Source organism: Vicugna pacos, chromosome 25 (assembly GCF_048564905.1).
Source record: "Vicugna pacos chromosome 25, VicPac4, whole genome shotgun sequence".
Lineage (NCBI taxonomy): Eukaryota > Metazoa > Chordata > Mammalia > Artiodactyla > Camelidae > Vicugna > Vicugna pacos.
Window position 1 is genome coordinate 23,678,230 of NC_133011.1, and position 15,664 is coordinate 23,693,893.

General features: G+C 41.3%; 1 protein-coding gene across 6 annotated transcripts in view; it reads left to right on the forward strand.

The window, feature by feature from the left end:
- COLEC10 (collectin subfamily member 10) overlaps nucleotides 1-11,183 on the forward strand; it is a 407,385-nt gene extending 396,202 nt beyond the window's left edge. For all 6 annotated transcript variants that reach the window (XM_072949642.1, XM_072949643.1, XM_072949644.1 and 3 more), the window contains 3 exons: nucleotides 3,231-3,284; nucleotides 4,641-4,736; nucleotides 6,631-11,183. In XM_072949642.1, the coding sequence (XP_072805743.1) occupies nucleotides 3,231-3,284; nucleotides 4,641-4,736; nucleotides 6,631-7,022 (542 nt within the window). In that variant the 3' untranslated portion in view covers nucleotides 7,023-11,183. The remainder of the gene's footprint in view (nucleotides 1-3,230; nucleotides 3,285-4,640; nucleotides 4,737-6,630) is intronic.
- The last annotated feature ends 4,481 nt before the right edge of the window (nucleotides 11,184-15,664 follow it).

A 15,664-nucleotide genomic window follows, 5' to 3' on the forward strand; every position in this document is an offset into this window, starting at 1 on the left:
GATGCTTTTACTTAAGGTCAATAATCCTTTTACAGTGGAAGTATTATGATGTTTTGTTTGTTCGTTTAAATGCAACCTCTAATTCTTCAACCTTAAAACAGTTAATACAGAGGTATTCCCATTTATGGGCCAAAAATAGGTTTTTGTGTATGGCTTTAAACCAGAATTCTTTCGGGTCAAGTGGACACCAGGAGCTCACATCCACTATGAATTGTCAGTACTTGGCTCTCTTCACCTTAACTCTGATTTAGGAGCAGAAGCTGACATTGGTGGAACATCCTCTAGGGGTCAAGCACAGACTGAATCCCATGATAACACATTATCTAATTTATCCTTCTTAATGATCTTATGACTTTAGGTACCATTATTCCACTTTATAAATGAAGAAATGGAAAAAAACAAAACAAAACAAAAAAAAAACCCACACCAAAAAAGTGAAGAAATGGAGGCTTAAAAAATTAAGTAACTTGTCCACATTTAGTGGCACAATCAGGATTCAAGCTCTGTTTTTTCAGACTTCCATGGTTTTTCACTTGACTTTCCTAGCTATTAAAAAAAGGAATTCAAATTAAATTACTGGAACATAGACACAGTGCTTACATCCTGTTAGAAAAAATAATCCATGTATCAATTCAGGAATCTATTTCTCTCATTTGTAAGATCTAGTCAAAGGCTACCGCTTCAGTGAAGCCTTCCCTGCCCTGATCCACAGCCATCTTTCCTTCTCTGAATGCCCACCAGGTACCTGCTTTATTTCACTTTTACATTAGAGGATGATAGTGCCTAGTGTTTCATCTCCTTGGTCTCTGATGTATACTTAGTTTTCCTTAAAAACTTATCATTTTCTAAAGCAAATACGCCGTGTATGCTTTTTTAATGTTCATTATTGGGCTTAGACCAGAACCAGGATCATAGCAGACCTAGAATCAATTTTCCATGTTGAATTGGAAGAGATTCACATACAAAGAAGATAAACTATTTTTTAAATTAAAACACTAAGCCATATTCATATGATCTTTCAAGTCCATACCGTTTTTGGTGATGACAGGACTGGTATTCCTTTCAATTTTTTACAACATTTTTTGAAGTCTTTGCTTCTCTTCATTAAATCATTGGTTAAGTTATTCAGAAAGCACCATGAACTGGGGAGTCAGAAGTGGCTGGGTTTCAACACCAGCACCTCCACTGAATTGCTGGATGTCCTGGAGTAATCCACTTTGCCTCTCTGATCCTCAATTTCTTCAGTTGTACAATAAAGATAATGATAGTGTCTAGTTCATTGGATTTAGTATGATAATATCTATAGGGTATCCAAACAGTACTTGACAAATGATTGTCACTCAGCAAATGTATATTCCCTTTATTCAGTCAATATATTCTCAAAATCCAGCCTTATCTTTTCCAAGTTACATATAAGGGAAATGAGGGGTTCACAGGACAGAGCTTAGGTGTGTCCAGATCAATCTTCCTTGTCAGGGTGCTCGGTGTATTTTTATGGTTTTTTCCCAACCTTGCCTCTACTGTACATCGTCCCTGACCTTCTCCCATCTTCACCTGCGGAAGCTTTTCATAGCCAGGCTCCAGTGCTGTCTCTTCAGGAGCGACCTCCTTCATTCTTCCAGCCGGAGCACCATCTCTTCTCGCCCCCTCCTACAAGGGACAGAGTGTGTTCATTGCCTCTCTTACAGTATTTATCACATTCCATTGTCCTGGACTTCACCATTGTCTCATTTCATCCAAGTGCAAGTTCTGAGACATCCTCCTGCGTACTCAAACCACATTCAGGGTTTCAAGGGCCCCTCCTTTTGGCTGGGGGAGCTCACAAATGTCTGGCATCATTGTAAAGAAAAGTGTCCACATGGGTCAATTTGGATAGGCTCCAGCAAATCCTTGGGGCCCTGGCAGCCATGCCTTTCTGGATGATCAATGGCCGATAGGTACGAGACCCTTCATGTAAAGCAGTCAGCAGGCAGTGGTGAAAGAATAACTACAGGGCAGGTAATACGGGTCTCCTTTTCGGTTTTAAGGTGGCTCCCACCTTTTCCCTTTTGCTGGTAGAGGAAGGGGTTAAGCAGAACCTCAATGCTGACTCCATTCCCCCTCACATTGTCCCCTCGGGTCATATACCCAATTCCAGGCCACACCAAAGTCCTACAGGAGTAAGCCCCCTCCTCTTCTCTAGCCTGGGTGACCTTCATCCTATATTCATCCCTCCTGAATCCTTTCTTATTCTTTTTCCAGATCACCACTGAAGCATAAACTCTGTTTTACTTCTATCAGGGTCTTCTCTTTTGAGTCCCAGGAACTTCAGCCAAACATTTCCTCTTATAAATCAAAAGCTTTTGCTTTCAATTATTGTGTCTGATGTGGGCTTCAAGGGCTTATTTTGAAGTTGGGGAAAAAACAACATTTTTTTTCTCTCTGCTTTAATAAATCTGATTCTCTGAGAATTATTTTGTGGATGTCTCTGTAAGAAACATGGTCACATACAAAGAAGAACAGCAAGGAAACTTATCAAGGCTGATATTTCAGGATAATATATTTGACATGACTTTATACTATGGATATTTGCATGTATCACATCTCTTCCAAAAAGCAATAAACTCTTTCAAGCCAGAAGTTTAATCTTGTCTCTCTTTATATCTTTTCAAAGTACCAAGCCTTTTGTCTTGCATAGAGTAAGTAAATAGTAGATATTTGTTGAATTAAATTGAAAAAGCACAGTGCATGTTTTTGAAAATCCAAGGGGCAAGTCACATGAAAGAACTTAGGGGCATAGTAAATACACAGACACTATGTGTATTTATATATATGCTGATGCAGATATATCAAACAATGGCACTTTTAAAATTAAAAACATGCAAGCAAGAATTGTATTAGCCTTGCTCACCAGTTCATATCATAAAAACATGTTAGTAGGATAAGTGACACAAATTTAAATGTTTCTTATACTTCCAACTGGAATTCTACATTCCACCTAATTAAATTGTGACTTATTTGATTAGTTGTACCTGTGCAGCCAACTCAAAGTCAAATTATTTTTATAAAACCAAGGAAATTTAATTGAAGATATTACAAATGCAATTTAAAACTTTTTCCTCTTATTTTAGGTGTGCAGGACATGTCTGTCTAAAATACTTCTGTTTCATCCTATTCTATGCACTATATTCTGTTCATCAATAGTACTGTTTTATTTAGTTGTTCTTTTTGTGGCTGTTGTTTTTCTTCAGGTGACAAAGGGGAAAAGGGTTTGCCTGGGATACCTGGAGGAAAAGGCAAAGCAGGTATAATATACTCATTTTTCCTCTTTCATTGCTAGCATTATTCCAAATGTATTCATTGCAAACATAAATATATTTAATAGAAAAGCAATAGTCCGTTCAGTGTGATTCAGCTTATTTTTCTCGGGCTAGGGGAAAGGGAAGATGCAAAATGTCCTCTCAATCAGCTGGTGACTTTCCAGCCCTGGGGACGGGGATAACGGTGCGCTCCACCCCCATCAGGCTTGCTGTGAGGCAGCAAACCCAGCACATCAGGAAGCAGACTTCATTCTCCCAGACAAGTGGAAAATCCACAAAGTCCACAGCAATAGGGCCAGCAGGCCTTATATTCTACCAGCATCTCAACCAAATACTGGCATGATCCAGGGAGAGCCCATGGTTACAGAACATGCTTCATGGCAGGGGAGCTTCTTGCTGATACGAAAGAGAGCTTTACTTCCAGTGTTAGATACATGGACAGAAAGTAGCTTGTTCTTGGTGAGCTTCCACGATTTCCACCATAAAATTGTAGTGAAAACTAATTCTAAGAACTGTTTTAAGTTCCTTATATTTAACCGTGATATGGATAAATAAAGCCACAGATATTTTTATTTCCCTTTGGCTAATAGAATTCTTCTTGCTTTTCAACCACCAAAGAAAAAAGCAAACGGAGATGTTTACACGAAGCAGCTGTTAAACAGGAAAAGGGAATCATTTGAATTTTATATTGCTTTCCTTAGAATTTCTTCTCTGTTGTATTATCAGTAGATAGTTGCAAAGGTAAATGACTGAAGGGGAATTAATGGCAGAAATTAAGATCATAGTTAATCCACGACAGTTGGCTCTTGAAATTGGAAGATGGGTCTATTCACAAGATTTAAACTTAAACATTAAGCTATACTCCAAATGGATGATCAGAATTAACGTTTGATTTCATCATGAAAGGTTTCTACTGTCTTGGGAGAGTCGTGTGAGCCAGTGAACAATGCAGTAAGAAAAGAAGACTAGCTAGAAATACGTTTTTAAATAGCTGTAAAGATTTTAGTCTGAGACTGGAGAGGTACTTTCTGTGTTCAACAAAAAAGCCAAATGGTTCACAACGTGTGTGCAGTGGTTTGTCATATTTACTGTTCCTTAAAAAAAAAAAAATCTTGCTTAGAGCTGTGTTTTAACTCATTCAAAATAATTAAAAAGACATTTTCTGTAATCCTGTAGGCAGTGTATATTGGAAACCTTGTCTTAAATAAAAAAGGAAAAGCACAGCCATTCACAAGGAGACAGAGCCAGGCTGGAAACAGACAGGAAATACCGGGGAGAGACCAGTTGCTCTTCGGGTCTGCATGTGCTTCAACATGAACTCACAGTTCTGTCGTTTAAAAGGTACCGTCTGTGACTGTGGGAGATACCGGAAAGTTGTTGGACAGCTGGACATCAGTGTGGCTCGCCTTAAGACATCGATGAGGTTTGTCAAGAATGGTGAGTCTGCTCTCGCTTGCTTTGTGCTATGTATCCATGAGTTTATCTCTTTCAACACTGCAGCTCCAATATACCTAGCAGGAAGTAACTTGGTCCGGGCAAAGGCCTCCTGAGATAGTGTCACCGGTTTAAAGGTCTCTCGAAATGCTAATTACCCTACTCAGACTCTAGGCCACTTCAGGTCCACTTTCTGTAGGCAAGCATGTGTGCCTGGCCGGTGAGTAGAAAAAGGTGCTTCAGTGAGAGAGGGGAATGGAGGGAAGGGTGGAGTTCGGCCAGCCAGGCCTTCGGGATAAAGAGGGACAGCAAGAATCAAACAGCTAGCATCTCAGAAGACAGAAGTAACAATATTGCCAATGACTACTTTCTTGAGTACTTGGAATAATAATACTTTTTGTGATTCAGGTACTATGATTAGACTGCAGCTTAGAGAGAGTACCGTGCGCGTAGGTACAGAGCTCTGAACAGTGGAGCAGGGATTTGAATATGGGTTTCACGGGCTCCTCTACCCTCAGTGCAAATCAATAGGAACATTATGTGTTTCTTTAAATTATGCAGCTTTCTGTATTAGTCATTTCTGTTATCTCTTGTCCATTTCCTCATTCCAGTTAGCAGTGAAGCCCTGAAAGTTGGGGCTTATGTCCTCTCTTCTGAGACAGTATGAAGGAGGGAACTCTTGCAGTTACTGTCACTGTTGGGTTCATTTTGTTGTATTCTCATTTATTATAACCCAGCCATATCTACTGTCCATTCCTGGAGGCACACAGATGCCATCTCGTGTCCGTCCTCATCTTGAAATACTACAGGCATAGAAAATGTTTGATATTCACTAGCCCTTAATTATAACTCTAGTTATAACCTGCTTAGAAGATGCTGCCTCTGACATGACTTGAATCCTAATGAATAAACCAGACCGCAGAGGTTCAACAGAGAGTGACAGTTCTTAACATTCAAATGGTCATAGATTTATTTGTAAATCTTAATTTATTTACCCTAAAAATATATGCAGTTTCCCCCAAAGCCCAAAACATATATAGCATAGTATGAGCTTGGGATGACTCTGAGTCCCCAGTCTGTCCTGAAGCTTTCTCAGTGGCTCTGTCTACTTCATGTACCTGGAGTGAAGTATAGACAATCTCTGTTGATGTACATGTTCACGACCTAGGAATCTGGCCCAAAGTGGACAAACTTCTGTATTATTTCCATATGAGTCCAATAAGCCTGTACAACCTCCTGCACTGTTGTAGGCACTGAGGCTACAGAGTGACAAAGACATAGTCATTGGCCCCAGAAGGTTCACAGGTTAGTAGAAGAGACACAGACAATTAGACTAGAATGTGTTAAGTGCTATGAAGTGAAAAAGGCATCAGAAACACAGGAGAGAACGCACAAGAGTGCCCGTGTCTGCCCTGGGGCACCGGAAAGGCTCTTAGAGGAGGAAACACTTCCACTGAGATCTGAAAGATGAGAAGGAATCTGCCAGGTAAAGCAGTGAGAAGAACTTCCAGGCATGGGAGGCATGGAAGTGCAAGGCAGAAGGGCATGCTCATGGAACTGAAATTATGGCAGAAGCATAAACGAGGATGGGAAAAATTGTCTGTGATGAGCTGGGTGACAGTTCACATAACACATCTTTCCCCGAGTAGCTCTCTGCTTCACATTGCTGGGGGAAGTAAAGGAGGAAGGATGAGGGAGGACAAGCGATAGGAGTTTGTCCTCCATCTGACAGCTAGAGAAGTGGAGGAAAATAGTAAACCAGTGCCCACCTCTTGATAAAGCTTTGCAAAATAATTGTTCGATGTTGAAGAAAGGAATGGAAATCTAGCAATATAACATACTTAGCTTTTCCCTTTTTGAGATCGGTCATCATACTCTTCTTTCCCTCGCCGCCAAGTCATAGCAGGGATTAGAGAAACCGAAGAGAAATTCTACTACATCGTGCAGGAGGAGAAGAACTACCGGGAATCCCTGACACACTGCCGGATCCGGGGAGGGATGCTGGCCATGCCCAAGGACGAAGCTGCCAACACGCTCCTCGCTGACTACGTCTCCAAGAGCGGTTTCTTCCGGGTGTTCATCGGGGTGAATGACCTTGAGAGGGAGGGCCAGTACGTCTTCACAGACAACACGCCACTGCAGAACTACAGCAACTGGAAGGAGGGTGAGCCCAGCGACCCCTACGGTCACGAGGACTGTGTGGAAATGCTGAGCTCGGGCAGGTGGAATGACACCGAGTGCCATCTTACCATGTACTTTGTCTGTGAGTTTGTGAAAAAGAAAAGGTAACTTCCCTCCTACTACACCTTTGTCATTGCCCTGTGGCTGCCAGCGCAGTTATTTTTATCCATCCTTTCCTTTCTACTGACATGCATTCATTCTGACTCAAGACAAATGAGAACTGCTAGACTGAGGTTGGGAATCTCCATCGCCATGCTCGTCCATGATGATTTTGGACATTTGCATTCATGTTTCATGTGTTATTGAGCCAGTAACTCACAAGGTTCTGGGTCCTGAGAGTTCAAATTACAAGTTATGCTGGAGGTGGTCTATGTCTCCGATGATACGTTCTTTTGGTATTTTGCTCTGCCACCTCTCCCTAGAGTCCTAAACCACTGTCTATCCAGGCCAGAGGTTAACTGGACAGTTGATGGGTGATGACCAGGCTAACCTGTTCTTGCTCAAGCCAGACAGATGAGAGACCCTTCTGCCTTTATCTGTCTTTGAACCCAAGATCCCCAGTTCTTTGACCAGTCACCCACCATGGCCGTAGCCACACTTGCAAGGTCCTCTTGTTTGCACAGACATAGAAATACTTTGACTCCGAGCCTCTGTGTGAGGCGCTTCAGCCTAGTGACCTATTCCAGACCATATGGATTCATACACACAAGTTCTGTGCTTCTGATTGACAGCCTGCACTGACTGAAGTGTACCGAGCCTTGGCCCCACTTCTCTTTATAAGGCCGCAACTTAAATCTCTGGCCCCCAGATGTTAACCCTTTGATCTGGGGAAAAGGGAACTTTAGAAATTGATAAGAAAAAAGAGAAGGTTAGTTCCCAAACAATGTTATTCATAATCCTCCTACTAAATTGCCCCCTTCTATTAATTTGGCTCCTTTTTTTTTTTTCTCCTCATCTTAGATTTATCCATAGCAACTTTCCTCTCCTTGGGCATGGAAAACGAGGGCAGGTGTTAGTGAAGCCTTCAGAAAACTCTAGAAACAACACCAAGTCTCTAGGACCCTCCCCCGCCTCTAATGTATCACTCGTGGTGACATTTTGTGAGAGGCCCTTTGCTCTCCGTAACTGCATGTTATAAAAACCCCACGGCCATGATGCTGTCAGGTACTCTGGCATCACAGGAATGTGTCGGGTGTGGAGTTTGGAACAGGCCTAGGACTCACGTTCACGAAGCTGAGAAAGTTCTACTTTAAAGTACCGATCCAACCTCAAAGCAGCTTCCATTTGAAATTTAAAACTAAAAGTTCAACAAAACCCTAGATTCGCCCCTTATAAGCTGCTGCTCCAGTTATAGTTTGTGACATATAATTAGACTGCTTAAAATGCTGGCAAAACAGTTAATGAAGTGGGAGGAACAGATCAACAACATATGTTCCCCTTAAACCATCTGTCCATGATTTCAACCATGACTATCTGGTTATGAGATAGGACTTAATTAGGTTGTTTCTGTGAGTTTATCAAGGGTCACAAGCTCAGGCCCTATGGGGTCCCTACAGACGACAGAAGCAAATGAAGTGGAACAGGTGGGGACACTGAACACAGCTTGCGCTCCTAAAGGAACCAGCCGCTTCTCAGTCACTGCTGCTTTTGCCATAGAGGATCCAAGGCCGCTCTGTGTACTGATATTTAAGAGAAGTCAGAAAGCTGGAACTTTTTATCTTTACATTTTTAAATGTTGGCAACTAATCAATTTCAATCCCAATTCTAAGTCATACAAACAGTCCTCTAGCCAAGATTGTGACCTTTCCATTTCTCCCTTCTGAAGGTTTTAAAGGATGTCATTAGGGTACAGTGACATCAAAGTCAAAGTCTCTCATTTATATCTCATCCAACTGTGCTCAGTAACAGGAATTTGGTCAATGTTTGCCATTCCTCAGGTTAATAAAGTAGTTACTAGTTCAGACTTTCGAGAATGTGGCGTATTTTAAAGGCAGGGAGGCTTAATAAAAATTATCAAGGAAGACGCCATGTCAAAGCCAGTATCCTTGTGTAGAATGCCAGCCAAGAGCTTGAGGAACAAAAATCTAGAAACACTTGGAGGAAAAGAAAGCGATAAGAAAAGAGGAGAGAGGGAACAGACAGCAGACATTGCCTATGGGCAGCTCACGTTGGGATCCATATTCTGATTTGTCCCAAGCGCCCCCAGCACGCATACTAATTGTGTGGACTGTCAGTGCTATTTTTATTTCTATCATGATTTTTATAATAACATTTCTCTCAATGACTCATCTCTGCTGCCAGTGATTCCAAGAGAAGATGACAGAGTTTCAAAGAATAGGAATTAATCCTGCGACCTTGCCTGGGAGAAATTTTGAAGACACCACACACTTAGGTTTGCTATGAAGCTTGCTTTGTGCTTTACAAAATAAATGCCTTCACATACCATTTTTCATGTGATCCTGATAAACTTTGTGAAGTAGAAAGGGGAGACATTTTCACTGCCGTGTTCCCAGTGAGAAAACTGAAGCCCAAGGAAGCTAAACAGTTTACCAAAACTGACTCATCTGAGGGAAAAGCGGGACTCCAGCCTGCTGAGTGGAACTGTCGATCCAGGGTTCTCTCCAGCCTCTCTTTACTGCTCTTACGCTGAGTGAAATTTCATCCATGATTCCCTTGTGGTAACAAGGGCTCAAGTAATCTCTCTTGACCACTTTCCAAAGTTAACGATTAGGGTTAATTAACAGAGATACTGGAGATTCAGAAACTTGCCTGACAAATATGGCACTCACTGGATTCTTTTTTAACTCAGAAATGTCGACACATCAAGATTTACGCAAAATAAAAAATGAACAAGTAATTATTTTCCCCATAAAAGAATTCACTAGAGAATTCCCTTAAGTAATTCGCGTTTAAAATCAATTTCATTCTCAAAAGTTAAATTTATACTCAAATTTTCACGGACACACCTGGGCACTTCCCAAGGGTAACATAAAGGTTCTGGGGAAAGAACATTAAAAATTTATTCGCGGTTGCAGAACGCTGCCTTTTCAAAGCAACACGCTCTATAACCTGGCAAGAAAAAAATACCTTGTGTCCGGAGTTATTACCCAGACACAGCAGAAAGTTGTACATCCTGTGCTGAGAGATATAGCAAACCTTGGTTACACTTTGGACAGCTCAACCATAAAAGTGCATTCTGTCCCACTTAGATGTACGTTGCCCAAGTATGAGCTGCTTTGGTTATTATTAACCAATTAATTTTTAGCTCTCTGGATTACATATCCAGACATCTGTGAAAGAGGAAAAGTAGAACCCACTGCATCATAAACAAATCGAGGTGGGGTGTTTGCAGGTCTTAACCTGTGATAAGAATATCATGGTGGGATTCCATGCCTTGTAGCAGAGAATTGAGGGTATCGCTTTGAAATTAAAAAATCTAGATCTGCTGTGATGACTGCCTTGAATTCCAGTGCCAAGTATGCCAGTTTCCTGGTCCCTGAGGAGTATTTTCCAGGCCCTTGTTTTCCCAATCTGTGTAGTTCCTCCTCAGAGAGTTTGGTGACCATTAAAGGAGATATTGAGGTATAATGTATCCCTGTATAATGAGGAAGGAAGCAGGGAACCAGCCACACACGTTATATGGATACAATTAAATAGCCATCACCACCAGCTACATGTTGAAAAGAAACAAACCGTATTTTAACGTATGTAAAAATTACCTAGGTTAAAAATAGATGCTATATGTGTGCATGTGCCTGTGTGTGTGTATACAGAGAATTTTTTCACCCTCATTTCTAGATAAAATGTTCATCTTCAGGGCAGTGGATAAATCTGCCCAAAGTTGTGCTGCTATTTGAATTAGAGCTGAGGTTCATAATGGGATATTATTGATTCTAAAATTGTGTATACCTTTTTTTAAGATGTAGTTCATCTGAACTTATGTTTATCATATAAAAAGTTACTACTTTTTTAAACTTAAAAATGAAATCATAGACCTGTATGACCTTGAGGTTGTAAAGCCCTCATCATCTAGCTTGCTTCCTGAAAATCTGAGGGTGAAAAAGTCATGACCTTTTGAATGGAGTTTAAAGGAAAAGAACCATTTGCCACAGATACTGTATGCATACATTTTTATGAATATAGGGCTCTGTTTCACTGCACCCCTAACAGATGGTCACACAGTCTGTATTTGAAGGTTTAGGGTAATTTGCTGACCCCTTTAAGAAGTTTTTCCTTACAATGAACTAAAATGCGCTTCTCTCTGATTTCCATCTGTGTCCTTGTTCTGCCTTCTACTGTTTACAGCTCTGAGAGGTCTGGCCCTGAAACAAGCCAGGGCAGGCTTTTAATGAAAGTACAAACCAAGGCAGGGAGAACTGTCCTCACTGTGGCCCTGGTCACGAAGCTGGATACCCAGTTTTAGAAATTTCTCTAAACCTGGACGGTATGGCCCACACCCAGTGAATTCACATTTTGTTGGTGAGGCATTTAAGGCACAGATGAAGAGTAGAAATGAGATTCAAAGTCACGTGGGGCATCTCAATCATAAATAGTCTCCTTATTAGGAGAGGGTATATGGTGGACAGGGTTCAACCCCAAGGAAGGAGGCCGTTGAGAGGTGGGTGGTTTGATAAAACCTCTTGGAGAGGGTTCAGGGCAGGTGTTCAGTGCCAGCAGGAGAATGAAGTCCAAATCAGAGTCCAGGTGCTTGGTGAAAAATTGGTGCAGATGGATATTAATTCATCACCTATATTTACAGAGCATTTGACATGTGCTAAGGACTGGAGACACAATGGAGAAGAAGACAGATCAGATTTCTAGCCTCATGGATAGAGTTCTCCTCAGGCTCATTGAACATCAGGCCTACCACACTGAAGTCCAAGAGTTAATCCTTTGTCAGGGATGGACTATATAAACCTGTTCCTTTTTTACTCCTGCTTCCTCTACAACATAACACCCCTTCAAAGATAGACTGAAATAAGTTGGACAAGAGAATTTTTTTGGTATAAGTACCACATTACCATTTCTTGAAGAGCAACATTGACACATCTCTTCAAACACATTTAAACATTCATGTAGGCCGACTAATTTTGATGTGAACAAAAAGTTCTCCTATCAGTGTGTATACTCACCCACACCGCTTCCTCACAAGACAGAATATATCTTGGTGGTTGTGCATGGATGAGCATTGACACCTGGTAAATGCTTCTTCACCTAATTTTTTTTCTGGTGACCTACACCTGACATTCAGTGAAACCCAGATTTGCCACGAATGGTCACTTTCATAATAAAATAAAGACAGGTAGGAGGAAGGGAGGAGAAGTGGGTCAGACGTTTTATAATTTATTAAAATGTGAGTACAGCAGCTTCGAATTAATCACCATGCTGGCATCTGTAGTTGGGAAATAATACAGATCGATGTGTGTCCACAGAATTTTAAAGCAATGTAACACTTTGGCATATGTGTTTTTCACCTTAGAACCCTTAAATGGACAAATCTGTCAAGAGTTAAGTCTTATCAAACCTGGCTGGTGGGTTTTGAGGGGAGGCGGTAGATATGAAGGTTGTCTACAACCCACCCCTCGATACGTTGTTGGAATGTTAGTCGGGAAGAGCACTCAGAAGCTCTGTCATGATATGTGAAAAGCCAAGGCAGGCACAGAAGCATTTCCTAAGCCTTGATAAAATGAGGGCAGTGGAGACATGATTGCAAAACACATTCAATTTAAGTTCCATAAAATCCCTTAAAATCTAGGTGAAGATTTTTACTGAGAAGTACCGGGGACATAATAGAGCCGACGTAATAGGCTTTTTCCTAGCAGGTCACAATTTCACATGGATATTTCCTGAATCAACTCGGAGCAGGTGATTCCAGAGAAAGCTTCTCGGGAGAAGCATATGTGCTTTGTTATGTGCTTTCTGGAAAGGTTTATGTTTAAAACAATAATATGTTTAAAAATAGATTTCCCCCGAATTCCCTGTTTTGTGTGATCTTATCGTCTTATCTTTGGTTCTGCTGACCTTGGTTCTTTTCAGGGACTCAACCTCCAGGAAGGATGAAGGATTTTGATTTTTGTACTGGCACTTACAAGCACCACAGTTCCCTTTTCCACAGAATCGGGGCATTATCTTTGCCCTAAAGGACCTGAAGACTTAAAGAATAGAGTGAACAAACACAGGAAGCGATTTCCAATAGAGCTCAAAATGTTGTTCTCCGCATTTGAGAAAAAGGAGATCCAAAATACATTTTGAGACACTGGAACGAAATATCAAAAAGCGCAGGTTTTTAAAAATCTTGAAAATATTTTTTCTGAGTTTTTAACCCTAAACACTGTTGGGTAGAGAGATTTGATAAGAAAAATAGGGCAGGGGGTAAATATGTGTGTTTGTGTTTCAGTCTTTGAAAGTGCAAAAAACCCCAAATAGCTAAACTCTTCTTTCCTCAGATAACCTATCTGAGGACAAGATGGGGCATTACACCATGGCTCCTTTGACATTTTTATGTTATTTTTCCTCATTCTTACATTTTCAAAAATTCAGTAGTTCAATATGTATTGTATACTAATGTCCAGGCCTCACCGATTCATGCCCCTATGAATTATTGAGATAACATTTGCAGGATGAAATTAGACATGAAAAAAGGATGTGTTCCTTTGATCACCACAAACCCACCCTTAGTTCCATATGGGCAGAAATAACATGATATCTGGATCCTGGTATGTAAACTCCTTACACCGGAAATTTTTACTGTCAAATTGTCTGCATTCCCTGCTAAATAATTTGCACGCTTGGGATTCTGAACCATCCTCGCACTGAATGTAATCACGATGGCTCATTAATTCCTGGGAATTCCTAGCCACAGTTGTTGGAATATTCCCTCCCCCTTTGCAGAAGTATAGTTATCACGTGGTTCTCAGGATTATAGTTGCTTCGTTCCTTTACTCTGAACATGGCTTGTACCATTGACACCCAATGATGAGGCGTAAAAGGCAGTTCTACCTTATTTTGTGCAAAGATCACCAGAGGCAACCCCACCCTCATTTAGGTCTATGTGTTCAATACCCATAAGGGATCTTTGATTAAGCCTTTGATCTAGAGAATCTCCTTTCCATCAAGTTCAGTGAAGTCCACTGCAACTCACCAAAACCAGACAAACTGACACCCTAACTGGTATTCCAGCTTCTGGAAATACTTGTCCTAGAAGCACACCATTTTTACAGATATACTGTCTAGCTTGGGTCTCCAACACTTAACCATACTCCTGCTGGACGGCCTCGGCTGAAGCTGCTGGTCATGGTAAAGGATAATGTGGGAAGCACTCAACTCAGTGGCAAGCAGCAGAGGAACCTGGGACACCCACTGGATTTTGAAATCCCAGGGATGAATCCTTTTAGAGTTCCTCATATCGGATCATTTTCTACATCCCAGCTCTTCCAGGGCTTCCCTCAGAAATCTCATATTTAATCAACTACCTCCTCCTTAAGGATGCCTGGTGGGCATTTCGCTTTCTGGCCATGGCCCCGTCGCCTGCATGGTCAGCAACATGGACCGTCTTGATGATTTACCACGTGCTCCAGGGAGATGTAGATTTTTCCTTTGCACTTCCATGTTCACTTTCTTACCACCCTGCCCCTCTGCTAACCTTGATCTCTCAACTTTTCTAGGGCAATAAAGAAGAGTTAGTCCTAATCAGCCTTCTTTTGAATCCATCAGCCTATCTTCCCCCCCTTTTTTTTCTCATTAATAGAATGTGCCCAACGAGAGTCTGATTCTTTTCCCGCTGGGGACTAGGTTTGGCCTTGGCCCAATCTGACATGAGAAGAATGCTGCGTTATTCTTATTTCCTTTCCTCCCACATCCACGATCGGATCATTTTTACCATCTACTCATGCTAAATGTCTTCGACCTAGATCAGAGAAATCAGGGGTGAACTCAAGGACTGAAGAAATAAAACTCATGCATACGTTATTAATTACCAAGAGTGGTATCTATCAAGTTATACATCTGAGCAAGTTTCCTTTCTGTTTCTCACTAAGAGGCACTCAAACAGTGGTAATACTCAGCACCGCACATGCAGTGAATGACACACTATGGCTGAGAAGTCCTAAGCAGTCAACCTTCCTTCTCTTCAAAAGAACTTGTCAGTAACAACTTATGCTATCATATAAGACAATAATCCTGCAACTCAGCCAGCCGTGTCCTATATGGCCAAAGACCGGGTTCCAGAGCTTGAAATTCTGTGCTAGCAAGTTTATAATTTTTCACTTGAGTCCGTGTCCTAACATATAGACATTTCCCACTCATGTTATTTTAGAGACTTTCCATGCGCGGTCCTGGCCATAAAGTCTCACAGCAGTCCTGGCCATCGGGATGGGATTTGAAGGTACAGAAATGGGTAAGTTTGCTTAGCGTAAGAATGTTGAGTGAGGAGAGCAGATATCCTGAGCCTGAGATCTGAGTTATTCTAGTATTTAAAAGTTGGAAAGAAGGATAGGGGTGGGTTTCTTAAGGTACATTGATACAGAGTGGGCAGAAAATAGTAGTAGAATCAGGAAAGTTTCAACAAGGGAGCATCAACTTTATTGAATGTCCCTGAGAGTTCAAGTACAAACGATTAAAAAGTATTTATTGGATTTGTCAGCATGAATTCATAAGGAAGCTCAGCAAAAGAAGTCTCAATGGTATGAGGGAGGCAGGAGAACAGGAGAGTTGGGTTCATGGGTAAATGTGCTGCAAAGAAGCAGAGGTGG